General features: G+C 33.1%; 1 protein-coding gene across 1 annotated transcript; it reads right to left on the reverse strand.

Annotated features, from left to right (window-relative positions):
- Positions 1 to 1,328: 1,328 nt before the first annotated feature.
- Positions 1,329 to 6,119, reverse strand: LOC126885624 (uncharacterized). The gene is made up of 2 exons (XM_050652253.1): positions 4,334 to 6,119; positions 1,329 to 1,546 (listed from the first exon to the last, which is right to left on the reverse strand). Exons 1-2 carry the CDS (start codon positions 5,846 to 5,848, stop codon positions 1,391 to 1,393), a joined length of 1,671 nt encoding a protein of 556 aa, XP_050508210.1. The 5' UTR covers positions 5,849 to 6,119; the 3' UTR covers positions 1,329 to 1,390.
- Positions 6,120 to 17,696: the final 11,577 nt, after the last annotated feature.

Consider the following 17,696-nt stretch of genomic DNA (forward strand, 5'->3'; position numbering starts at 1 on the left):
AAGCCACAGAATTAATGGGATATTGGCGTAGAAAAATAGGGAAAAAACCAATCAGAAGCCTGGACAGTAAAATACCGATAAATCAAAAAAATCTCATTATATGAAATGGAAAAATACTATAATTTTATATTAACCACGTTATACATCTATGTACAGTTGTAAGAATTTTATGATCGCATTGATCACCATTGACGCACATAAGGGTCATATTACCCGTCTGCACGCCAATGGTGAATATTAAATTCCTAATTGTATATCAAAAATGCGCAATTACTACCTCTTAAAGCCCACCAAATTTCATTTTTAGAGTAATAAATCAATCGTCACTTTGTAAGAAAAATTATTTCAACAATCCCTCTCTCGGAAACGAAGCATTTGCGGACATACGTTTATAAAGCAAACTGTCATTATTTTTTCATGAAGAATTATCCATTACAGTTTGCCATACTTATGTAAAAACACCCTGTATTGAAGAAAAATAAGGCTAGTTGTTAAAGTACTTAACTTTTTTATTATCCAGCATAAGCGAATGAATAAAAAACAAAATGTTAAGAAAACATGAGGTTGGGTTTTAAGTTCAGTATAGTTAAATTAGAGTATATTAATATAAAGTATAGTATATAGTTAAATTAAAGTATATTAAAACTATAGTTGGGTTTTAAGTTCAGTATTTTATAAATGCTAGAATATTCCACATTGTCACGAGAACTTTGAGAAAAAATCACAGTTTGATTGGTACACCTGGTATACACTGACAATTTACCTGTCTAGCAACAATATTATTATAGCGATATTGCTAAAGAATAAGGCTATAACATATTAAAAAAATCACTTAAATTGGACAATAAGTTTAGGATAATCAAGTATATTCAAATGGGAAATAAGCCACAATTTTACCTAAAAATGATTTTATTAACGTTTCGACGCCCAAGTCGGGTGTTGTTGTCAAAATACAAAATAATACTAAATAAACAAAAATGTTGTTGCTTAGTAAAAAATTCTTCTAATAATTTATTTAATCTGACTCATTTATATCGGCAATTCAGACACGTATTATACATTTTAAAGTAGACGACTTTAAAATGATATTGCCAATATTGATGAGTTGCGTTCCTGGGACGACTTTACTAAAAGATAGTTCATTCGATTACATGAAATCAATCCCAACTCAAGAATATCCGCCACAAAAAATCATAGCATGTGATCTGTCTTTAAAAAGACAACCAAATGCAACGGTGGCACTGAAATTCTCGCGTTAGAGATTCCATAGTAAATCACGAGGGAAAACCAGGAAAAACCTCGTGATACTATCCCGACATCGTAAGTATAATATTTGTGTGCTTACTTACTTTTGTTTCGATTAATTGGGTAATTATAGGATGAAATAAAATTAATAAAACACATGGTTCAAATTGACATCTGAGAGGGGTGCTCCCTCCTCTTCTCTTTTTTTCACTTTATTGAATAGGCAATTTCTAGCGAATGCCAGCCATCTAAATGATGTCATCATGACATCTCCCTTCCTAAGATAATAATTCAACATTCGCTGGAAAAGAACATGTCAAGAACTTAGAAGCTATTACAATAATAAACATGTAGACCCATACACATATATACACACATATACAGATAAACAGCTTATACACTATGATTAAAGTTTAGCAGAAAGTTAATTACCAAATTATAAAATCATAAAATACATTGCTTACACATTATAAATTAGGTCGAACAGGAGGTCTAACAATTCGCCCAGATCTTGTTCTACAAGATGTATGCTCAGAGATTACAGTTGAATTATTTATTTCATGATCTGATAAATCTGTATCACATCTGGAAGAGTGATTAGAACTTACACTTGAATTTAATGAATTTTCAACAGTGTCGCGTATGTGTGTGCTATTTGCAGAAGGTGCATTATCATATTGAAACTGATTGTAACTACATGAAGCTTCACCTGAATTTACATTTTTCAACTCTACTTTTATTAGGTGAGCTCTATTTCTTACTACAACATTATTAGTTCCACATAATCTTATTTTATATGATCTCGGATTAGACAGTTTTTCAACTACTATACCATCTAGCCATTTTTCTTTGTTAGATTCATTAAAATTTTTTACTTTAACTTGATCATTAATTTTTAATACAGGCAATTCTTTAGTATTTTTATCATAGTACTTTTTATATTGATTTTGCCTTTGTGTTAATTCCTTCCGTACATTGTTTTTTACCACTTGTGGTCTCAAATTTGATTTTAATACAGAAAAAGTTGTTCTAACTTTGCGACTATATAGCAATTCAGCAGGACTTGGAACTTTATCTGATATTGGTGTATTCATTAAATCTAATATACACAAATAAGGATCTTTATTAGATTTGAATGCCTTTTTTAACATTGACTTTGCAGTTTGTACAAATCTTTCTACCTGACCATTGGATTGAGGAAAATGGGGACTAGATGTTTTATGAGAAAACCCCCATTCTGCAGCAAAACGACTGAACTCCATAGAAGAAAAGCAAGGCCCGTTATCAGAAAACACAACTGTAGGGATTCCATGTCTGCAAAAAATTTGTTTTAAGAACTGTATTACTCTATTACTAGTTTGTGACGTTAAAGCAGACATTTCCACGAATTTTGAATAATAGTCAACCACTAAAATATAATTTTGTGAATTAAAAACAAATAAATCAATTCCGACTTTATCCCAAGGGAGGTCAGGAATGGTGTGAGGCAGTAAAGGTTCTCTCTGATTACATTTTCTCTCTGATAGGCAAATATTGCAACATTTCACAACATTTTCTATATCTCTTGACATTCCTGGCCAAAAAAAATATTGCCTAGCTAATAATTTTGTTTTCTATATTCCTTGGTGTGACATATGTAATTTATCCAGGGTTTCTTCCCTTAGATGTTTAGGTACAAGCAATTTATTATTTTTTACAATTATACCTTGAACTATACTTAGTTCATCTTTAAATGGCAAATATTTTTGAAATTCTTGATTTATGTATTTATTATCAGGGAATCCTTCTGTAATTAATTTCATGAGTTGTATTAAATGAGGGTCTTCTGCAGTTTGTTTTTGAAACTCTCTAATTTTACAATTTGAAATTGGGAAACTCTCTGTAATGCTTAGAAGCTGTGATTCAATTTCACTGAATTTATTTTCAAATGTTTCATCATATGATTTTGGAAAAGCCCTACTTAAGGCATCAGCAAAAAACATATCCTTACCTTTCTTATAAACAATAGTAAAACTATATGGTTGTAACATGACAAGCATTCTTTGAAGTCTAGCTGGAGCATCCACTAGAGGTTTGTTAAAAACTCCAACAAGAGGCTTGTGATCCGTCTCGATTGTCACATCAACACGACCAAAAATATACTGGTGAAACTTCAAACAAGCATTAACAATAGACAACATCTCTTTTTCAATTACTGCATAATTTTTCTGAGTTGGTGTAAAAGCCTTCGAGGCATATGCCACAGGTTTATTATTTTGTAGTAAAACAGAACCACATCCAAACTGACTGGCATCTGTTGAAATCACTACAGGACATTTTACTGAATAAAACTGTAGGATAGGTGCTTCAACTAACAGCTTTTTTAATTTCTGAAAAGCAGTTTCCTGTTGGTTTTCCCAATGAAAAGAAATATTTTTTCTTGTCAGAAGTCTTAATGGCTCTGTAAGCTCAGAAAAGTTAGGTATGAAACGACATAAATAATTTACAACACCTAAGAATCGTTGTACATCTTTTGCAGATCTTGGTCTTTGCATCTTAGTAACAGCTTCAATTTTTTTCTCATCAGGTTCCAGACCCTTTTTAGAAATATTATATCCCATATAATTTACAGAAGCTAACCCGAACTTGCATTTATCTCTATTAAATTTTATATTATTTTTTCTAGCAATATCTAAAACCTGTTTTAATTTTTTATTGTGACCCTCAAGAGTATCAGAATATATTAATAAATCATCAAAATATAACCCTATTTCTACATTTTCAAATAATTGCTGCATTTTCTTTTGAAAAACCTCAGGAGCTGAAGCTATGCCATTTGGCATTCTTAAAAAACGATATCGACCAAATGGGGTATTAAATGTACATAGTTTACTGCTGTTATCATCTAACAATCTAACTGGATATGCCAAAATCCATTGCTAAGATCCAAGACAGAAAAATGACAAGAACCTTTTAGTCGACTAGAAATATCATCAAGTGTAGGGATATAAAAATGCTCACGCTTAATAGCATTGTTAAGATCTTTAGGATCCATACAAATTCTTATATCATTATTAGCTTTTTTATTAACTATTACAAGAGAATTTACCCAATCCGTTGGTTCTGTCACTTTTCTAATTATCTCAAGTCTTTCCAGCTCCTTCAGTTTCTCCATCAGTTTGTCATGCATTGCAAATGGTACCTTTCTAGGTGGATGGACTCTGGGGGCTACTTTCTCATCAATTTTTATGGTATGTTTACCTTTCAAACATCCTACACCCCTAAAAGCATCATCATATTCATGAATTATTTGACTAATACTCTCAATATCATTGTGTAAATTATCATTTATTACATTAATATTATTTTTCTGAATTAAATTTAACATTATACAGGCATCAAGGCCAAGTATTGCATCATTATGTGTTTTAACAATATAAAATTTCAATTTAGCTATATTTTCTTTATTTTTGCATTGCCTGACTTTTAAATATACACTTCCTACTGTATTTATTATTTTTCCATTATAATCAGTAATTTTATTGGTGCTACTAGTAAGTTCAGAAGTTTGAATATTTAATTTTTTAAAATAAGTGTATGGCAAAACACAACAGTCTGCTCCTGAGTCTAATCTAAAAGATACAATTATTTTATTATTTATAAAACAGTCTTCATACCACTTTTCTGAAGACTTTTCATTTATATTATTTAGAAAAAACTGATCTGGCGAAAAATCAGAATCTGAATCGGTATCACTTTGATGGACATTTACATTATGGACTCTGTTTCTATAACTATTAGCATTACAAACTTTTGCAAAATGGTTAAACTTATTACAAATTTTACACCGTAATCCATAAGCCGGACACTTGTTTAAACTATGATTAGAACCACACTTATAACAGTTTTTTATAAAATTGTTACTTATCTTTTGATTTCCTGACGTCTGGGGATGATTTCGGTAAGACTGACCAGGATCAGCTGTATACTGAGGAGCAGATTTCGGCTGCTGGTTTCTATTTGATTGATGTTTTTTCTGTTTTTGTATTTCTAGAACTTCTAATGATTGACTACTATTGGCCCCACTAATAACGCTCAACTGTCTTGCTGCCACCTCAGCAGCTCTGCATATTTCTAATCCTCGGCTCAGTGTTAAACCTTGTTCTCGTAACAATCTATCCTTTAACGAAACATCCGAGATTCCAAGGATTAGACGATCACGTATTAAACTGTCAGTTAGAGTGTCGAATTCACAGGTACTTGCAAGCTGTCTCAGTTCTGTTACATATGAGTCATATGTCTCTAACCCTATCTTGTCTCGAGTAAAAAATAAGTATCGCTCATATGTGACATTTTTTGAGGGTGTAAAGTACTCTTTAAACTTTTTTAGAATAGCTTTACAAGACGTTTTCTTTTCATCTGAAGACCACTCGAAATTGTTATAAATACGAAGAGCCCGATCTCCAACTCGATTCAACAGTACGCTGCCTTGCAAACTATCGGTCTCTTCATTAAGCTTGCTGGCTTCCAAAAATATATTAAATTTTTGTTCGAAAAAACTCCAATTATCTCCCATATTACCATCAAAACACAGTTCTGTTACTGGAACAATGTGGTCGTTCATTTTGGAGGTTAAGTCAAATTTACAAAGTATTATTATTTATCAATTCTCCTTAGGGTGCGAAGACAACGAAATATGACTGCGCCATATAATATTTGTGTGCTTACTTACTTTTGTTTCGATTAATTGGGTAATTATAGGATGAAATAAAATTAATAAAACACATGGTTCAAATTGACATCTGAGAGGGGTGCTCCCTCCTCTTCTCTTTTTTTCACTTTATTGAATAGGCAATTTCTAGCGAATGCCAGCCATCTAAATGATGTCATCATGACAATAAGTATTTGGGTTTACATTTAGTTTACTCTCAAAACTAATACCGAATTCTGACTTGATATTTTAAATTTTAAATAATACTAAAATACAAATGATTATAAAAATGCCACAAGAAAATAGCTTCAGAACAACATTAAGTTTAGGATATTCGAGACATCAAAAATGACCTATTTTTTAAGTTGGTGCGTTAATTTCTTGGAGAAGTGTGTTTAGTTTTCAGATCGCCACCCAGTAATTCTTGAGTTTTTTAATTTGTTTTTCCAGCATTCTTCTATAGTACGACTATGGATGGCAACGATGTATCGATATCGATACATTAAATATATCGATATATTTTAAAATTTTGAGAATTGGTGCAAGTAGGTACCTATTATTGAATTTGTTTGTAGTTAATAATAATAAATCGAGAAAAATAATGGCTCCACCCAAAAGCAATGTTTGGTTGCATTTTAATAAAATTAATAAAGAACAATCTCGCTGCAATTTTTGCTCCAAAGTTTTAAAAACGGTGGAGCTTAGTGGAGGTTTTTAATCAAGTAAACCAAAGAAAAGACAGCGAGAAGAAGAAAATATCGACATATTGCATATCGATATATTATCGATATATTATATCGATATAATATCGATATATTATATCGATATAATATCGATATAAACTGCGCGTCATAGAAAACGGGCACCCTAAAAAGTGGGTCATTTTTGATCTCGCGTATCTCCTTAACCTGTTGTCCGATTTAAGTGATTTTTTGAATATGTTATAGCCTTATTCTTTGTGAATATCCTTGTAATAATATTTTTGCCAAACAGGTAAATTTTCATTGTATACCGGGTGTACGAATCAAACTGTGTTTTTTTCTCAAAGTTCGCAACACCCTGTGGAATATTCTAGCCTTTATAAAATACTGAAATGAAATCCCGACTATAGCTTCAGGTTTTCTGAATATTCTGTTTTTTGATTTATTCTCTTATGTTGGATAATACAAAAGTTACGTACTTTAACAACTAGTCATGTTCTTCATCAGTATAGGTTGTTTGTAAATAAGTGCGACAAACGTTAAGGGGTAATTCTGCATGAAAAAATAATGACCGTTTGCTTTATAAACTTATGTCCGCAAATGCTTCGTTTACGAGATACGGGATGTTAAGATTTTTTTACAAACTGACGATTTATTTTATTGCCCTAAAACCGGTTGAGATATGCAAATGAAATTTGGTAAGTTTTAAGAGATAGTTATTGCGAATTGTTTGACTTGCAATCAAGAATTTTATATTCACTATTGGCGTGCATATGGTTAATATGACCAATCCTATTACCCGTATGCACGCCAATGGTAAATATGAAATTCTTAATTGTATGTTACAAAATGTGCAATAACTACGTCTTAAAACTCACCAAATTTCATTTGCATATCTCAACCGGTTTTAAAGCAATAAATAATTCGTCAGTTTGTAAGAAAAAATTCTACATCCCGTATCTCACAAACGAAGCATTTGCGGACATACGATTATAAAGCAAACTGTCATTATTTTTTAATGCAGAATTACCCCTTAAAGTTTGTCGCACTTGTTTAGAAACACCCTGTACTGAAAAAGAGCATGGCTAATTGTTAAAGTACCTAACTTTTGTATTATCCAACATAAGCGAAAGAATCAAAAGCAGAATGTTGAGAAAACCTGAGGCTATAGTTTAGTTTTAATTTCAGTATTTTATAAATGCTAGGATATTCCACAGGGTGTTGCGAACTTTGAGAAAAAAACACAGTTTGATTCGTACACCCGGTATACAATGAAAATTTACGTGTTTAGCAAAAATATTATTACAGAGATATTGACAAAGAACAAAGCTATAACATATCCAAAAAATCACTTAAATCGGACAACAGGGCCCGGATTACGTACACTCGATACGCATCGTATCCACCATGTTTTCCCATAGCCTCTTACGGGAAAACATGGCGGATACGATGCGTATCGAGTGTACGTAATCCCTATGCAGGTTTAGGAGATACTCAACCTCAAATATTACCCATTTTTTAGGGTGCCCGTTTTCTATGACGCGCAGTGTATTATATCGATATATTTTCTCCGATAAATATCGTATATCGATATCTTCATTCGATGTATCATAATATGATACGATACATCGATGTGTAATTTGTTTCTGCCATCCCTAAGTACGACTACCATTAAAATGTAAATCTCCCTGTATATTCCACGTTGTCTCTAGTAAACCCATTAGGTGTAAGTACTATGGTACACGTCAGAAAGAAAAAACGGTCACGTAGTACCGCAGCACGTGTATCAAGTGTGCGTTGCTTGTGATGGAATGCCCAGTAGTCGTTCTTTGCTTTTCTGAAACCGAAACATGTTACTATGACTAGTGAATATTATACATTGCATAGAAACGAACATTACTAGAATTCTCATTATTTAAAAGCGGTCAACATCGGTCAATCAAACGTACACGACAAATGAAGAAAACAGAAAAAACAGTAGGGAACACAAAAACGATTTTATAAACGTTTCAATCCTAAAAGATAGGAAATATGTTTCTATTTCTTATTTTATTTTAATTATTGAGCTACCATTACCACATACTTAGGCTTCCTGATCACCAAGAAGAACGTCATGAAAGAAAAAAATCAAGCGAAGGATAATCCTAGCAAATAAATGCTATTTTGGACTGAGTAGACATATGAGAAGCAAAAACTTCAGCCAAAAAACAAAAATAACCATATACAAAACCCTTATACAACCAGTGTTGACATATTTATGGATCGGAGCGGAGACATGGACCATTTCCAAGGTACCTAGATGAAAACCTTCTGCTTATATTTGAACGAAGGATCCTGAGAGGAATATTCGGTGGTATCTGTGAAAATGGTATTTGGAGGAGCAGGTACAACTACGAGGTATACCACAGACATAAACAAAAATTCGGTGGTAAAGACGTAGTATCTCTTATAAGAATAGGAAGACTAAGATGGGCAGGACATCTAGCAAGATCACAGCATAACAACCTTCCTAGAAGAATCCCTATGTCACAACCTGTGGGAAGTAGAAAAAGGGATAGGCCAAAACTCAGATGGAAGGATGGTGTAGATGAGAATGGTAGAAAATACCATTTTGGTAGAATTTACCTCTATAAAACCGAGTGATGGAATACTTTTCCCCATTTATAAAAAAAGAGATAGATCTTCATGGGGATCTGAGACCCAAAGAAGCCAAAGAAGCATAAGACAAATGGTAGGAATATTGGCCAATTGTGTTTATTGCTCCTTACTGACTCAGAAGAATCCCCCTAGTGTAGGCAGAGCTCCAACTCTCCAACCACAGCTGTACGTACCTACCTGGTCCTACAACATATATGTACCCTGGTATTGGATCTGGAGTTTTTGAGTAAAGATGTAACTTTAATAAATCTTACAGCCCAGGTCAATATACAACTGTGTTCCAGGCTGAAGTTTTGGCTTTGGTGGCCTGCATTGATGAAATCATTGATGAAGACCATAAAGCTAAGAGAATCAACATTTGCACAGATAGCCATTCGGCTATTCTGTCTGTAAAGAGCCCACACACCAAATCAAAACTGGTGGAAAACTGCAAAGATCTCAACAATCTGGTAAAAGACAATAAAGTGTCTTTAATATGGGTGCCGGGTCATGAAGGGGTGCATGGGAACCAATGAGCAGATAATATGTAGGCGAAACAAAGCTCGAGAGAAACTTTTGAAGGCCCAGAACATTTATATGGCATCACTAAAGATGCTACGAAACATAAGGTTCAGAAATAACTGAAAGAGGATCATCAAAAGAAATAGAGAGCCACTCAAGGGCAAATCCAGACTAAAAAAATAATATAATCAAAAATATTGATAAAAAAACTCTCGAACAGTTTGATGAACCTCAACAAACGAGTGATCAAAACGGTCACTGAAATGGTGAGTGGACAATGCCGTTTAAGAAATCACCTATACAAACTAGGTAAGGTGAATGAACCATGGTGCAGAAAGAGAAAGTGTGAAATGGAAGAAGAGACTGCCATATAAATACTATTCCATTGAAGTGTGCTAAGTGATGCCTAAGGCAGGAATTCACTGGTCAACTGAGGTTTGAACCAGAAGAGATCCTAAAACTACCGATTAGAAAACTATTGGCATTCGTTGAGGCCACAGACCACAGCACTTATTAGAGTTTAAGGAGAAAAACCAGGTATGGTACAAATGTCTATGACCAAGTGCCAGAGACTAACGAGTCTCGCCTGAGTTAACAAGGAGAAGAAGAAGATCATATGTACATACACTGAATGACCATCATTAAATGCTCGTTGCTCTATTCCAGATGCTTGTAGTACTATTAAAGTTTTCGGTGCAAAAATTCGACTCCAATGCTTTTCATTTTTGTCGAATCCTGAGAAAACGAATAAGTATTTTTGAAAAATTTAAACGCAGTATGAAGGATTACATTATTACGGATGGCCGAAAGAACCTTAGAATAAACAAAAAGTTTCTTTTGAATGAGATATTTGGAATTAAAGATCACACTATAATTTCTACTTTTTTTGCCTGTAACTTATTAAAATAAAAATTATAAAAGTTTTCAGGGACTTTAGGCCCTCGGTAATAATGTAATATTTTATTCTGCGTTTAAATTTTTCAAAAATACTTTTTAGTTTTCTCAGGATTCGAAAAAAATTAATGCATTTGCATTTTAAAATCATTGGAGCCGAAATTTTGCGCATATCCCTTTAACAATTTTTGAATTCTTTACAGCTAAAATTTGTGCTTCGTTAATAATAATTTCATATTTCCTGTATCTGCGAAATAATCATATTTAATTATTTAATCAATTTTCAACGAAAATCAATAAATAACTTTAACAAAAATATTAGGCCTAGATTACCCATAACGGTGTCTAGTCGGACAAACTTTGATGTACGGGAACACTGGAACAGGGGAAGTTTTAATTGTGGAACAGTTTAAAAATTTGGAACGTCAGATTACGAAAACGCCCCATGTATTTTGTCGGACAGAACATCCAACTGATTTGTTACCGTTTCATTAAACTCTCATGCAAAAATCAGACTGCTATTAATCACCACTATAATTCCTGTCTTTTGCATGTTCTTCCTGTTCCACTCATTAAAATGCCCAGTTGGTGATAAACACCAGTCTGATTTTTGCATCAGATTTTAATGAAATGTAACAAATCCATTGGAAATTCTGTCCGACAAAATACATGGGGCGTTTTCGTAGACTGACGTTCCAAATTTTTAACCTGTTCCATAATTAAAACTTCCCCTGTTCCGGTGTTCCCATACATCAAAATTTGTCCGACTAGACACCGTTAAGCTATTAAGAAATTTTCAGTTGGCTATTAATTAACTTTTTTGGTACGCGGGATCCAGGTCTATATTGCATTCAACGTTCATGAAATTCTGAAGATCTGGTAGCAAAACAAGAAAATTACTAAGAGGATCTAATACGAAATCTTAAATCTAAACAGTGAATGGTCATCTACATGGGTGAACCCATATATAGTCATATCTATTGTCTACCCACAACGCAAAAAAAAACAACTAAAAAATACCAATCACACAATACGCAAAGGAACAAATAATAATCTTCAAAAGGAATCAGATAAAAAGTGTTACAGTGACGTAGTGGTTTAAATTTATCTGTGATTATTAATAATTAACATATTAAGTATGTATTATTATTCTTAATATATTCAAAAATTTACTTATTGAACAAATATCTATAGCCTGACATATTTTGAATTGTTAGAAGGTTCGTAGCTGGTATAACTTCTTCTATCTTCGAAAAAAAAGCCTGCTCTTGCGAGTTTAACCGCTTTGCGTTGCCGCTTTAACTGCTGCAATTACATTAAAAAAAACGTGGATATTGAGGTAGTTTTTGCAATTTCCATATTATATTCGTTCAGAGGTTGGAGTCCTGGACATTGCAATCCTGATCTTATTTGTAGCTGCTCGAATCTTTTTGGGCCAACACAGTGATCTTTTTTCTTTGCCTTTTTGTACATAATTTCCTATTTTATTTTAAAACTTCAACGCACCTGTTACAATAAGTAAATTGCTTGTAGTTATAAGAAAAAGGGTACCTAATTGACTTGAAGAAGACGAAGATAACAACGAAATGACACTAATGGTAAAAATATATTTAAATTAGGTAGATAAATATTTAATAAAGAATGCTAAAGTCATAGGTAATTTGAAATCTGCCACATGGAACTCTGTAACTAAACTGTTGTCTCTTAAGTTGATTTTTTCTTTTTTACAGTGTCTCTTCCTCAGGTTTTGAAGACAAGGTATTGTCCTTCTACCTGGTCTGTTCTTTCCAAATACCTTTCACCAAAGAATCAGTTGCAACAAGCCATATCTGTTCATTTCTCATAACTCAGGTAAGATATTCTAATTTGCGCTCTTTGATTGTGTTAATAATCTCGTATTCCCTGCCCATTCTTCATAGAACCTCCACATTAACCACACACTTCATCAAAGAAATTCTTAAAATACGTCTGTAACATCACTTAAAGGCTTCGAGCTTTCCTAAAGAATCTTTAGAAAGTGTCCAAACCTCTAAGCCGTATAATAACGTACAAAACACATACATTCAGACGATCAGTTGATATCTTGTCTTCTTACCTACAGGTTGTCTATTATACCTATACCTAGGGATCTGTATCTAGGAGACATCAAGTCTCTCCCTAGCAACAGTTAGATCTAGTAAAGCTGCTGTGCTGAAGGTTCGCCTGTAGGACCCTGCATGTGATCATTCCTCCTGAGTCGTCTCTCTCTCTTCGTTCCTCCTCTATTTTTAATTGCTAATTCCATTTCTGCGTCCTCTTCTGGGCCAATTATTTCTGTCCCATCTCCATTTCTCCCCACGAGTTGGGAGGAAATGCTGCTAGACACAGTCGTATACCCATACTAAGCTAATTCCATAAGCATCCAGTGTTCGCCAGCTCTCAGTTGTTTAAATTCAAGCACTTGTTGTTCAAACGCGTTGTTCAAGCACTCAAAAAATAAAGAAAGGTAAAGCAGTTGGAGTACGATATTCCTAGGGAAATGAAGGTAGGTATAGGGGAGATAGAAATAAGTTAGATAACAGGTTTATTCAGTAGAGTTATGGGAGTGTTAGAAATACCAGATGCATGTAAGCAGGATATTAGAACTTTTTTGCAAAAGAATTAAAGGGATATATACAACAATGCACAAACGACAGGGCCACAAAACTACTTAGTCTCACCATGATACCAGATACACAGATGACGGGTACATAAAAATCAGAGAATCAGTCTCATTTTACGCAGATCACCACAGCCGCAATTTTCATTATAAAGCAGCTACATATACGAGGAAGTAACAACTAGACTAAGGACATCTGTGGGGGAGAATGATGAATTTCCTGTGAAACTAGGATTGCACAAAAGGTTGATGCTTAGTCCTTATTAATTGTCATTAGTGTTGGATCAGATAACAGCAAAAATACAGGATAAAATCACCTGGTGTATGCTGATAATTTAATGTCAAGAAAAATATTTAAAACTATTTAGAACAAAAACACAGTATTTGTAATGCCCATTTAAAGATGTAGTTACTTCAAATAAAATGGTAATTTTGGATAGTAAAATATTTGGATAGTTGTATGTTATGTGACAGAAAGATTCCAATTGTTAGTATATTAGGAGCCGGTAGGTACCGATTGATGCCAAAATGAGAGAGCATTGGTGAAGATGGTTCGGCAAAGAAAATCTGATAAAAGGCTGTTAGGTGGACAAGTCAATGAAGGAGATTGATTTGGTATGATCCAGGATAGAAACTTTAGACCCAGTATTAGGACCCCTCCATATCGGAAACCAAGTTGTTGTGTAACCTTCATTTTAGCTCAGGATATGGTGTTAATGATTACTTAAGTAGCTGGGGGCTGGGACTGACGGCTTCACCTGCCCTCCGAAGCACGGTGGTAGTCCAGTTAAATCAGAAATTGAAAAATGTTTGGTGTGTGTGCCAGTGTCGAATTAGCGCCGTCTGACTTAGTAAGCCAGTCCCTAGTCACTGATCTATAGTATCAGAGCCGTGCGGTACATCTTTTCAATATGATGCAAATCTTCGAAATGCCGCCCCTTAAGTATAATTGAAACTTAACTTTTATTTTTATTAAATGAACCTACACAAAATGAAGGACAACTTTTATTTTAAAGACAAAACCTACTTTATATTAAATGAAATATGTATTAACATTAAATAACATTTATAAAAATTACAATTTTGTCCTTCTTTACTGACTTTAATTTTGGCAAACTCGTCAATCACATTGGTTAAAGTAGCAGCTAGTGAGGACTCTATTGAAATGAGTGCTATATTTTTTAGTTTTGTTTGTCTTACGGACTTTAGTAAATAGTTTTTAATAATTTTTAAGTTTGAAAAACTTCTTTACCCACTAGCTACCGAGACAGGGAGTGTTAATAAAATTCTTAGTGGTACAACTATATTTGGGTATAAAGAAATTAGGTTATTTTGGCACAAACAGTTCAAAATCTCCAAACCTTAAAAAGTTTTCATGGAGTACGGTATCATTAGAGATATATCATGCAATTTTTCTAGAATATCATTTGACTCTATATATGATTCTTATTCTTTTTCTATTGAAAGTATCGAATGAAGATTCATACAATATGTTTCTAGTGTTTTATCATCTATTTTCCTCCATTAAAAATATCATAAAAAAATTTAAAATTTTTCTTATGAGTTTCTAGAAGCGAAAATCGGCCATTCAAAGAATTAATGGCAATGTCTAAAATATAGATGAACCATTATTTATTTTAAATTTATCTTCCTCCGCTAAGAACTCATCCACAGATTTTTCGTAATCAAATTTGCGATTTTTTCTCTTGGCTCGAATTTTATTTTCAGCTGGAAATTCGGAACTTATATCAAGATTTTCTGCAATTCCATTAACAATAATTTTCATTTGGTCTTAGCCAGATTGTCTGTAACGTTTCATTTTTTCTGACGACATTTTACACAATAATGATAAATTTATAGTTACATGTTACAACATCTTCGAGACTGAATTTATATGAAATAGCCAAATGCCAAAGAACAACACCGCATATAAATTTATAATTTTTAATAAGTAGGTTTTGCTAATCCTCGGACTTTAGTTTCTGGATCTTTGTTGATATCTTCTATTGTTTCGAATAAGGCGTCATATTATATTTTACAAAATTTAAATCTTAAAGATTTCAATGCATCTATTCGACTTGACCATCTAACGGTTTTAGAGTTAGTTTGAAATATGTTTTTTCAGAACTTTCCAACGCTTTGTAGAACCAGAAAAAAAGTGCACCTACAGTTCTTGTATAATACAAAAAAGGTTGTTGTTTCTATAGAAGAAGACGCTGCGTCAATTATGACCAATTTTAAAGAGTGGCAAGCGCAGGGCACCTAAAGCGCCTCGGATATTTTTCAAGTGGGTATTCTATTTTGCACACCCTTTCTTATTTCTTTCATATCGGTCCCGTTATCATAGCCTTGTCCTCTAAGCCATTCTAACTCAAGACCTAACTTTTCCCAATTTGTCAAAATAAGTTCCATTAAACCTTCACTGGTTGAATCCCTAGCTTCAAAAAAACCAATAAAAAATCCTTTGATATTATAGGTATTTGTTCTGACAAGAATTAAAAGCGACAACTCTTATCGTCAATGCGAGCTGTTCAATATGACGTACGTCTGGGGTACAATCGGCGATTATCGAAAAATATTTGGCGATTTTTGTTATTTGGACAATTTTGTTTAAGATAATATTACCTATTAAACTTATCAATTCATCTTGCCTACTGTTGCTTAAATAAGTCACAAACCATGTATCAGACTCTCTTTGAACTATCCTGATATGTTCTTTCATTACTGGATAAAACTACAGAGAGCAATTTTCTACTAACTTAAAGATTTTTCCATTATTAGGTAGAAACAAATGATCAGTTGTTCCACGAAAAGCTAAACATTGTGAGGCCAAAAGTCTAATTCTTTTCAAAACTTCTCTCCAATAATGTTGAATTATCTATTATTAAATTAGATTTTACTGAATATGCCGCCCCCCTTGTGATGCCGCCTGATGCGGCTGCCTCACCGCATCATAGCACGGCACGGCCCTGATCTATAGCTATAGCTACAACGTTCTTCTCCTCTAATGGTTTCTGTAATATTTTTAATCCATTGTTTTTCTATCCATAATAATTTTGGAAAAAAATTTATATACATATTGCATTCGATAGATATTACTCCATAAATACCCTCATATCCTTTGAGTTACGTCCATGACCAAGCGTTTCTTCTACTTCATATTTCTTTTAATATAGAACCATTGGCATTGATATAAATCTGATGGTTAAAACCAGATTTCGAACATACTCTTTTAGTCTTTTATTCTATGCCCTGACGTGACGGCTGGTTCGAAATCATTTTTAAAAAATAAGTATGAAAAGATCTTTTACCTGCGTTAAGAAATAACACCCAGTCATATCGAAGGATTCGGTTGAAATTATGAAAAGAAAACAGCCATACGTTTGGGCCGATAGATTTTTGTATAAATTTCTATTTAATAAAAAAACAGCAAAAGGATTTTTGTGAAAAATCTTAACACTTTATACAAACAAGGATAGCTCTAAGGGAAAGGTTTGTTTTGTGATTGTATGGAAGGGATTTTAGATGTACGGCAGGATTGAACGCGCTCAATTGGAAAACACTGTTTTGTTTTCTCTTTCAACTAAACTAAGCAAAGAACTAGAGTACTAGAGGAAAAAAGGGATAATTACGCTTGTTCAATTGAAACAGAAAAAAATTATTGGCAAATATATCTACAAATAATTATCAGTAGTAATTGCACAAGAGCTCTAAAATTATTGAATTTTTCCCGAATGACACTTGACAGTTTTAATTTCACGAGCAGAAGGCGAGTGAAATTATGTCAAAGTGTCACGAGGGCAAGAATTCTATATTAATTTTAGAGATCGAGTGCAATTTGTTGCGATTATTTCATGAATAAAACTGTTCAAAACCAAAATTGGACTTCATTAAGTTGGAGGGTCCGAGAAGTTAGCCACATTAGATTTTCATAGAACGTTGAATTGAAGGCAACAGTGTTGCCATGTGATTATAATGTATATAATGTATAATATATTGCAGGCTTCAAATATAGAAAGAAAGCTTCAAAAACTATCTTTTTACATTATTCTATGGATTTTGATATTTTTTAATTCATGTAAAACACGAACAAATAAATATTTGTTGTTTGTTTTGATATTCATTGCAGTTAATTACTAGAAATTTTTTTGTGGCAATTGCCCTGATAGATTCCTGAAGAGATTTGGCAATAGAGTCAGAACGTTTAAATTTGCGTTTGCCAGATTGCACAGATGTTCCGCAGATATACATTTTATGACTTTCTTTTTATTATATTATAAATATTTCTTTTTATTATTTTATTATTTGGAATGAATGTACCTGAATACTGAAATGCCCTTAGTTACTGAAAAGTGTTCACTTGGTCAGT

This window comes from Diabrotica virgifera, chromosome 5 (genome assembly GCF_917563875.1).
Source record: "Diabrotica virgifera virgifera chromosome 5, PGI_DIABVI_V3a".
Classification (NCBI taxonomy): Eukaryota; Metazoa; Arthropoda; class Insecta; order Coleoptera; family Chrysomelidae; genus Diabrotica; species Diabrotica virgifera.

Bases quoted from the DNA above. Each gene is read 5' to 3' on its own strand.
- LOC126885624 (XM_050652253.1), bottom strand. From the start codon at position 5,848: ATGAACGACCACATTGTTCCAGTAACAGAACTGTGTTTTGATGGTAAT. The intron at 1,547-4,333 runs GTAAATTCTCTT...GTTCTTTTCCAG, and splicing joins TGACAGAACCAACGGATTGG to CGAATGTTGAATTATTATCT.